Genomic DNA, 10,468 nt, shown 5'->3' with positions numbered 1-10,468 from the left:
TTTAATTATCAGCATTTTTATCGTCCCACTGCTGGGCTGAGGCCTCCTCTCACACGGAGAAGGATTGAGCGTTAATCACCACGCTTGCTCAATGCGGGTTGCTGATTTTAGACTATATAGTCCAGTTTTTCTCGAGATGTTGGAAAAAAACTTAATCCAGAAATACTGAAAAGTTACTTAACTTTAAGTTTTTCTGTTGCAGAAATTTTTGTTACAGTAACAGTGCTAATAATGTTTGAGCTGAACTTAAAATTGAGTGACATTTCAGTATTTGTCCGACATGTTTTTGAGAAAATTAAAAACAGACCGCACTAACGAAACTTTTAGAGTATTTGATGAATTTTATCTACTACTAAATACATTCTAAAAAATATTAAGTATGTAATATAAAAATATCATTGAAAAGTTAAACTAAAAATTATTTATGTGCATTTTTTATGTTACTGAAAGCAATTGTCAACTGTACCAAAAAACTATAACTAATATATAAACTATAAGAAACTTCTCAGCAAAGCCATTTCGTTTGTAAAGTGTATTAAAAGTCTCGACGGTAATTCTTAATTATTATAACAAACGCATTTCCCGTTTTCAATAGTTGTTAAATATCAGCTTTTACAATGTTTTGTGTTGAACATAGCACTTTCATGTATAGTTACAGGACTTAATAATTGGGTAGATGACTGTTCCAATAAATTATCTAAAGGTCTTCTCACATTTATCGACGGAATTGGCTAACACGGGTCAAGAAGCCTTTATGTCTACGTTATAAGGGTTTTACTAATACCATTCGCATCGGCTCGGACGACGCGTCACGATCGCAAAACGAGCCGTTTGTATAGCTGGGGCCCGATTCTCCTAAGTTAATAATGTCAAAATTGAATCGCAATAGCAGTTTTTACCATATCGAGCATTCGGCTACTAATATAAGACCAATCGTATTCCAACGACATTCGATTGGTTTGCGATTAGTCTGTTATTTTGGTCGATACGGTAGTATTGCTCTACAATCATATTGCAATTGTAAATCATTCGCAGACAAAATTATTCGTTATTGAATGACAGACAAAGATAAAAACGTTTATTTCAAAGAAAAAATAGCGGTATGCCACATACGCTTCAATCGTAATTGGATCTCAGTCGAATGTGAATCGTATTTCGCTTGAGTAAAATTAGGAGAATCGGGCCTCCGATCAACTATAAGTCGAGTAGTGTGATGAAACGCACTCTGCTTAAGTCGATTCCGCGTGACAAATGTGGAGTGACCCTTAATATCGGAAGTCACAGTTGATAAAAAACTATATAGACCTGACTGAATCTGTTAAAATATATCAATCGAACATTAATCTTCCACTATATGTGATAAGGTTGAAAATCTATTGAAGACATTTGACAAATTCGAGGTAAGTCATTTTCTGTACTTGGCTGTTGTCTACCTAATTATATTTTTTTCTACGCATCGCACAAGGTATGAGTATATAGACCATACCAGCCATTTTCATATATAGAACCTTTTTAATAATATTTGATTCAAATGATCTCCAGTATGTGTCATCGGATCTTTTTGGTGCAATCCTTGGTGTTGCCATACTATTAATTAAAAAATATACTATTTTTATTTTTTTTCCTATAGCAACTTAGAGTTCTTATATAAATAAAGATAGATAAATAAATAAAAGATTTGTTCCATAGAATTCACGCTTTATATTTGCTTGACTTGTGCTGTTTTTTTAAACTGAAGATGTACTTGACATTATAAAATCATTGGATTGTATTTAAATGAACAATTTTTGCAAAAAAAAAACTTGGAAAAATTGCGCATTTAAAATGATTGTTCCTTAAATTGTTTTTTATTTTTACCCAACTCAAGAAGGGTTATGTTTTTACTTTAATGTAAATATTATTGTTAAATTAAAAGCTGTTTTTATATAAAAAATGTTATATCACTCGTTTAATCCAGATTTGGTGGGCAATGCTCTTGACTTCTATGTATCTTAGTTATGAAATCTGTCCATTGCAATAACCTATCTATATCTTTTTTTAACGACGTCAAAATCATCAAATGACGCCTCGCGCTGTGGGTTAGCAATGGTAAGGGAGTGTCAGACTCTTACTGACTAAAAACCGCCGTGTTCCGTCGTAGGCCTTTTATGCACCAGGGCCGCGGTAACTCTTTCGAACAATCCCGCAGCCCAACCTATCTGGATTTGCTAACTAGAGATAGAAACAGTGCTTGTATCAAAATTCAATCTGTATTAAGCAAATAAATTGAAAGATGGCTTATTGAAATCCGATGGATAATAACCTGGTAGCTGCATACAATATAACAATGGACAAAGTAACAATTATAATTATTTTATGTACTGATTTCCATATAATCAAAAAGAATTAGCAGCTTGAAAAGCACTTTTTAAACGTCAAAATTACATAAGACAGCCCCCAAAACGCCCACCCTTCACCACTTCCTATGTGTTATTGCTGGGAAGAAATGACTTCTGAGTGATATGACAATTTTTATAAAAAAAATACAGCGATCTAAGTTTATGCATTATGCATAGAATATTTTTATGTTTTTTTTTTCTGTTGTTAGTATTGATTAATTAATTTAAGGTTGACCGTCTATATACCATAGAGTGAAGAGCAAGCTGTGTCTGTGGTCTTAGATAGGAACGAAGGAATTTTAGAGCGAGTTAGAAATAGGTTTAATGTATGGTATATAGATGAATAAGCATATTTTTTGAATTTTTGAGATTTTTGGGGGACCTATTCTTAATATGATTGCAGTTCAAAAAATTTTTACCATCATCCTCTGAGCCTTTTTCCCAACTATGTTGGGGTCGGCTTCCAGTCTTACCGGATGTAGCTGAGTACAAATGCTTTACAAGGAGCAACTTCCACAAAAAGAGAGCAGGTTCTCGATTCAACATTATATTGAAAAAAAAAAAAAACTATTTGGAAGCTACACTATCCCCTGGGTGACATCTACAGAAAACATTTTTTATTTGTGTCCAAAGGCTCCGAAGCAACTGAACCGATTTGAAAAATTCTTTCTCTGTTGTAAAGCTACACTCTTCCCGAGTAACATAGGCTATATTTTATCCCGGTACGGGTGGTAGTTCCCACAGAAAGCGGGAGAAACGGCTAGTCCTATATATAATAGGTCTCCCAAATGTCTTTTGGTGATTTCATAAGTAATTCTAGTCTAAATCTGTTCATTTAAATAAGTGTGGTTTCAAGGTGTGGATATCAATATAATTATATTTTTAAACACGGTTTCTGTTAAACCATTGTCATTAAGTTTAAAATTGTTAGTCGATAATCGTTGATCGAATGGAAGTTGATATTCGATTGTAATACTGCGGAGCTATATAACCTATCCGTTGTTTTCCGATTAGATATTGTTTTTTTTTTATAGAATATATTGGAATCATCGGCACGAATCTTGAGCGCTGACCTTCACCTGCAGAAGTGATTTATTAGCAAAGAACCAATCCCGAGTGACGGCTATGACGCGATGCGCTGCGGGCCAATCACCGCTTTAGCCCGCCCCCGCGCCTCACTTCATACCACAAAAGGGACCCAATAAATTACTTCTGCGAAGGTGAAGGTCAGCTTTTTCAAATTTCTATCTCTAATCGACGGATAGGTTATAGAATTCCGCCGTTAGTCGACTTTTGATGCCATCTCATGTGGTCATACTGTAAGTCATCGGTTTAAAGTTGTTATTGTATAATTTGCACTCGGTGTTACAATAGTAAGGCTTGCTACTCGACTTGTGTTTAGTCGATTTTTTAGAATCATTCGTAGTCGAGTAAACACATTTAGTCGACTATTTGTCGCGTTTTTACTAAATGCCATTTAATTTTTGAATGAAATCACATTTAAGTATATAAAAAATAGTTTAGTGGCACAAAAGTTGAAATAACTAATTTCTACCATTTCGAAAACATTCATTACAAGTTTTGTTGGCTGGCAATACTGAAGTTCACACACAAGTGTTGCCAGATAAAGCGATGTTTAGTGAAAACGCGGCAAATATCGACTTTTTATTACAATTTTAAGCGCAGATCCGCTCAATAATGATTAAGGTAACTTTTTAAATGTCAAATTTTAATAGATAGGTGAATTTCAATGAAATGTAGGTATCTTGCCACGTTGTAAGTGTATTTGTAAAATTTGTGATTTTGGAGAATTAACAAATATTATATTTACCTCATCATCTGCCGAGCCTTTTCCCAACTATGTTGGGGTCGGCTTCCAGTATAACCGGATGTAGCTGAGTCCGTGTTTTACAAAGAGCGACTGCTTATGTGACCTCAACCCAGTTACCCGGGCAACCCAATGACCTTATGTAGGAATGGTTGTCAGACTTACTGGCTTCTGACTACCCGTAACGACTGCCAAAGATGTTCAAATGACAGCCGGGACCCACCAGGGTATCGTGTCTTCCGAAGCACGGAAGATAGACAGAACATCTTTTTTTTTAACGACGTCAAAAATCTTCAAATGACCCCTCCCGCTGTGAGTTAGCAGCGGTGAGGGAGTGTCAGACTCTTACTGACTAAATACCGCCGTGTTCCGTCGTAGGCCTTTAATGTACCAGTGCCGCGGTAACTCGCGCGAACAATCCAGAAGGAACATCTGTAACTCAATTTTTGTGTTCTTATTTTTATGGTATTGTGATAAATTAAATATTAGTTAATTCTCCAAAGTATATGATCGTTGATAAGTAAAACCATTCGGCCAAGCCTAGCAAAGAGGATGTACAACAAAAAAGTTTGAAACCCTCTATCTAATTGTGATCCCAGAATAAAAACGTTTATCGATATTTGAATAAGTCTTTTATTTTTAACCAACCTCAAAAAAGTAGCTATGTACAGTCAACTTCAGGTCAGTGGTAACAGTTTTATAGGAAAATCGTACTTATTACTATTGAGTTAAGGTGCATGGCAGTTACCACTGATGTGCAGTCTACTGTACATACGTACTGCCTCGGTGATCTAAATAGTTGTGTAGGGTTCGATTCCCGCTTTGTGGGTTTTAGAAACTTTCACAAAGCAGCCCGTAGTCTGGAAGTTTGGTGATTGATACACACGTGCATAGGAGAGCACTTTTATATGATCCTAAGCCTAATCCACTTGTAGTAACAAATAAAAAGAAAATTTATTTCGTATTATATATTTATTTACACAATTCACACTGAATTATAAATAACGACAGCAATCATAAAGTTACATCATCTTTTTACCCGACAGCTACAATACCTCTTATTAGGTCGACCTGTATGTAACTATGCAATGGAATCTAAGGTAACTAATTTAACCATCTTCAAACGATCGTAGCGTCAAAAATAAGGTTGATTGACCTCTATAAGGGGCCATTTAACCCCTTTTTCGGCTTTGCGGGTACTTTTGTAACAACCTGTGTACGGTAACAACGTATTTCGGTCTATTCATGACATCTGTATCGGATACCAGGGGCCCGATTCTCCTAAGTTAATAATGTCAAAATCTAATAGAAATCGAATCGCAATAGCAGTTTTAACCATATCGGGCATTCTGCTACTAATAAAAGACCAATCGCCGATTGGTCTCCTATTTTGGTAATTTTGGTCTATACGGTAGTTTGCTGTACAATCATTTTGCGATCGTAAATCATTTGCAGACAAAATGATTCATTATTGAATGACAGAAAAGGATAAAAACGTTTATTTCAAAGAAAAAATACTGGAATGCCACATACGCTTCAATCGTAATCGAGTCGGGATTGGATCTCAGTCGAATCGAGTCGAACGTGAATCGTATGTCGCTTAAGTAAAATTAGGAGAATCGGGCCCCTGGCGTTCTATCATGTCTAGTCAGTCGAACTCAAAAACTACTGCACGGCTATTCATGTAGTAGCTATTTCAATAGACGAATTAATCTGAACAAAACTTAGGCAAAAATCAGTCAGAATCTTCCTTACAATAATTAATATTATTCGACTTAATCTTATGAAAAATTTGAAAGAATTCCGACGTTGGACCGATAGCGCCTTTATTAGCCCACGATTTTAACGTTTTAGCTAGATCTTCAGTTTGTATACTTAGACTTATTTTGATATTTTTATCTAACCTAGTTCTATCTATGAATGGTCTAGTCGAATTAATAGTAAGATCGGTTATAATAGGCGGGTTTGGTCCTAATATATTGTCTATATATTCTTCGTCATATTTTTTATGTGTATAGTCGATCCCGCTTTCAGTAATGACGGGTATGGGTGCATAATCGGGTATTTCCGTTAAATGTTCGGCGTTGGCGTTCCAGGCTCGGTCGCTGATGCGTAGGAGTGATTGTATGTCGCGTCCTGAGAGGTTCGCGTTTTCGTATTTCTTGTAGCCGAGGCCTGCGAAGAGAAGATATGAAAATTAGAACATAAGTGTGTATTAATGGTTGTTATTTGCTGTTGTAATGGGTTTAGAAAGGACCTACTTCCTGTATATGGATAAAAATCGTCTACATATTATTCTGATTGTATATAAGCTATATACCGCTTTATCTTATTAAAACTAGTCCATTACTGTTAGTTTATCTTAGCGTGAAAGAGTAACAAAGATATTGATATACCCACACACAGAACTTTCGCATTTAATACAAGTAGAACTACTGTTTTACCGCAATTTAAAAGGCGTCCCGGAGTAACTCCGAGGAATCCGTAAGCTGATAAGATATAACTTATGTTACTCAGAGATAGTGAAGCTCTGAAAGATTTCTTCAAATTGGTTCAGCAATTTCGCAGCATCTTATCTATACTAATATTATAAAGCTGAAGAGTTTGTTTGTTTGAACGCGCTAATCTCAGGAACTACTGGTCCGATTTGAAAATTTCTTTAAATGTTAGATAGCCAATTTATCGAGGAAGGCTATAGGCTATAAGGCTACTTTTTATCCGGATTCATGCAGAGGTTTCCACGGGATGCGGGTGAAACCGCTGGCAGAAGCTAGTGTAGTAAATATGTAGACAGCGTAAACAATAGGTACATGTATTATTAAATTACTATACCCATACCTTCCACGGTAGCCTTGAGCAGCCCGGCAGCTGTCACACTGGAGACGAGAGCCACCGGCTGTCCAGGCGGAGTGGCCACGTACAGCACCGAGCCTTCCTTCTGCTCAGAGACCAGCTGGATGCTGAGGAACATCAGGTCTCCTAGCAGCACTGTTTGTACCTGTGGTGGAAAGAGAATGATTACTTGTAGTCTATATTATGAACAGATTTCTGATGAAGAGTGTTCGATAAGTGGTTATAAAGCTTATACCGTCTTGTCATGAGTTCTTCCAGGTTTCAGATGGCACGAAAAACTGGAGGTCCCGGCTGATATTTAAATGATTACCCAGCTATCATTTGAACATCTTTGGCAATGGTTACAGGTAGACAGAAGCCAGAAAGTCTGACAACCAGTCTTATCAAGAGGTTGAATCGGTAACTGGGTTGAGGTCAGATTGGCAGTCGCTCTATGTAAAACCCTGGTATACAGCTTCATCCAGTTAGCCTGGAAGTCAACCCCAACATAGCTCAGAAAAGTCTTGGCAGAAACTGTATAAGTCCACAAATAAATATAAAACCTTACATCAGGTCTCATAAATCTCTTATTCTTCTTGAGTGCCTGTATGATCCGGCCCGGAATATCTGTCATGGAAACAGGGCCCAGTTCCTCCGATAACCTGATGGTATGCCATGTTCTCGGTTTTGTTGCTACCACTGTAAAATAGACGCAACATTATCAATACTGGGTTTATAATGACACAGTGCACCATTTAGTTAGGGTCTGTTACAGCCTTTTTATCGTCCCACTGTTGGGCACAGGCCTCCTCTCACACGGAGGTTTAGTTAGGGTCAATATTTTTTTAATTAAGCCTCCTATAGTAAGGTTATCCTTTCTGTGTGATAGGCCTGTGCCTGGCAGTGGGATGAAATAAATTCTGTTGGTGACAATGAAGAGCTGTTGTTTGTGTGAACACGGTAAGCACAGTATTGCATGACTTAATTGAAAAAAATCTGTGCTGTAAATAAATAAAGCACAACACCGATTAAGATTCGATAGCTTGCACCGATCGGTGCATCGGTGATCAAGTGAGTCTCATTATAGAACTGTGTTTGTTAAACTCCATGAATTAATTCAGAAAATCTGCGTTTTACTACACCATTTATGGAGAAAAGCTACAGGCTACTTCTGCTAATGTGTCACACACATCCCGAGGGAACTACTTCCCATACACAGACAAAATTATAGCTCATTGGGAAAGTAGTAGCTCCGCAACAGAGAAATTATTTTTCAAATCGGTTTAGTAGTTTTGGAGCCTCTAGGGTGCAAACACTAATGTTTCCTTTTTATTATATTTGCAGAAAGTATACAATTATAGATCAGTACAGAACCTTACATAGTTACCTCTTTGCATAGAATCATAGACAAAAAAGAACTTACATTTCAACCTCAACCTCGCAACGATATCTTCAATTTCCTCCTCACACAACTCAGCAGACACATGTTTACAGAGCACCCTCGCGAGACTAGCCGGTAACATCGGCAGACGAGCATTACGCACCGCCGCGGACAAATCCCGCCAAGGAACGCCGAACTCCGGCAGAGCTATGGCACCAAACATCTCTAGAGGCATCTTGCTTATGATCCCTTGTAATTCTGACAGCTCTGGAATTTGAAAATGGAATGATGTTTGTTTACATATAGCGCAATTGGTTTCGGAAAATTAAGTTTATAAAACACTAGCTAAACATGCTTTTATGAGGGGAAGGAACTATTGCAAGAAGGCCAAATACAGCTATGATGTGAAATGATAAAGTTTTAGGCTATATCTTCCGGCTCCATCATGAAATCAGTTCGACAGTACCATGTTGTTGTATTGTCATCAGAATTAGACACAGCTGCCAATTTTCATGATGCTACGATCCTTGGAAGATGGTTTTGGTTATCTTAGATTACTTTATATAGTAACATACAGGTCGACATAATAAAAGCGTCTTGAAAACTGAAATGTGAATGGTGATTAAAACAATAACAAGTTCTGATTACAACAACTTACTATTTCTCTTGGTGGTATGCATTTTGAGTATATTCCGTTTTATCCTTTGATGAATTTACACTCACTTCTATTACTATTTCACTGTTACGTTTATTTTATTTCAGCTCAAAATAAGTTTGAGCAACTCTCTTCCGTTGGGAATTTGAGAATTTTGAAATATGTTTGACAGATCTGGTTTCGTTTTGAAATTCGTACTATGCAAACAAACCGTAGCTACAAGAAATATAACAAAGTAAAGCAAAAATACTTCGAAATAAAAGATAATAATAGTGCTTTTGTAAAAGTTGAGGGCCAAAGGTAAATAAAATCTCGTGTTATTTAGCCAGAGACAGCGAGTATCACCGCTCTTAAGTGCTCCCTAGACGTTCAAAGTTTAATTACACGTTAATTTTTAAATGATTGTTAGGGCAACTACTGAAGTAAAATGATTACTTTTACAATACCAAACGTCGTCCATATTAGTATTAAATCCGTAAAAGTAGTTTCATTTAAATCTGAGACGTGACTAATAAACGTTAAATCTCAAATGATTCAGAAGTTTTAGTGTAACTCACTTCGCATTCACAGTACCTATTAGTAAGATAGGATTGTATAAAATAAAACAACTTAAATTCTTTAAAAAATTACAATTATTTAATAATTTTAATGTACAATATTATTTTTTTACAAACAACTGTTAAATCTAAAGAGAGGCTAAGTGCTTTTAAATGAATTTAATTAATCCAAAGTTGAATTTGCAGAAATAATATTTTGATATGATTATGACATGTAGTTATAAACAATATTATTTTGTAAAAGAACTCTAGTAGCCAGTGAACAGCAACTGCCAGAGTCACCGTTACATTAGAAAGGCTGAAACTTTGTATGCTTTTGTACACCTTACAGCAGCGTGTATGAATGATAGACTACCGTGCTATGAAGTTTGACTGACAGCTGTTTACACGTCTGTTACAGCCTTTATAAAATAACCAAGGTCCAGGGAGTCGCAACTATACCTACCATGAACAATTAAAATCTTCGAATATTTCAGGCACAAATGTTTATATTACAATTTCCCTCTCTTTATAATTTCTGACACTGTTTCATACATTTATGTCTAACCCCTTATAATCTAATGCTCTAATTTACAGCTGAAGGCAAAAAAGCCATTTTTAATTTCGGGGCTTCATTTTAGCGCCTATGATAAATGAATAAAAGGAAAATAATACATTATTAAATAAACACATTGACATGATTACTATTACAAATATTTCCTGTACTTTTTCTAGCGAGATTATTTTAGATTTTAGAAATTTTTTATTATCTTTCCAGCAGAACAAAATGTTATATAGCTGGACGTATGCGCTCAACATAGTAGGATTATAGTCAGACTGCAGATTTCAATATCCATT

At 36.1% G+C, this 10,468-nt stretch overlaps 1 protein-coding gene across 1 annotated transcript; it reads right to left on the bottom strand.

Annotated features, from left to right (window-relative positions):
- Positions 1-5,656: 5,656 nt before the first annotated feature.
- LOC110381318 (uncharacterized) lies at positions 5,657-9,239 on the bottom strand. The gene is made up of 5 exons (XM_064043362.1): positions 9,078-9,239; positions 8,462-8,686; positions 7,607-7,737; positions 7,045-7,204; positions 5,657-6,381 (listed from the first exon to the last, which is right to left on the bottom strand). Exons 1-5 carry the CDS (start codon positions 9,097-9,099, stop codon positions 5,942-5,944), a joined length of 978 nt encoding a protein of 325 aa, XP_063899432.1. The 5' UTR covers positions 9,100-9,239; the 3' UTR covers positions 5,657-5,941.
- Between the last annotated feature and the right edge of the window lie 1,229 nt (positions 9,240-10,468).

Source organism: Helicoverpa armigera, chromosome 31, assembly GCF_030705265.1.
Source record: "Helicoverpa armigera isolate CAAS_96S chromosome 31, ASM3070526v1, whole genome shotgun sequence".
NCBI classification, from domain to species: Eukaryota; Metazoa; Arthropoda; class Insecta; order Lepidoptera; family Noctuidae; genus Helicoverpa; species Helicoverpa armigera.
This window is presented reverse-complemented; position numbering and strand designations above follow the sequence as displayed.

Bases quoted from the DNA above. Each gene is read 5' to 3' on its own strand.
- LOC110381318 (XM_064043362.1), bottom strand. From the start codon at position 9,099: ATGCATACCACCAAGAGAAATA. The intron at 7,738-8,461 runs GTAAGTTCTTTT...TCTATTTTACAG, and splicing joins TGCGAGGTTGAGGTTGAAAT to TGGTAGCAACAAAACCGAGA. The intron at 6,382-7,044 runs GTATGGGTATAG...TTCTCTTCGCAG, and splicing joins GCTCAAGGCTACCGTGGAAG to GCCTCGGCTACAAGAAATAC.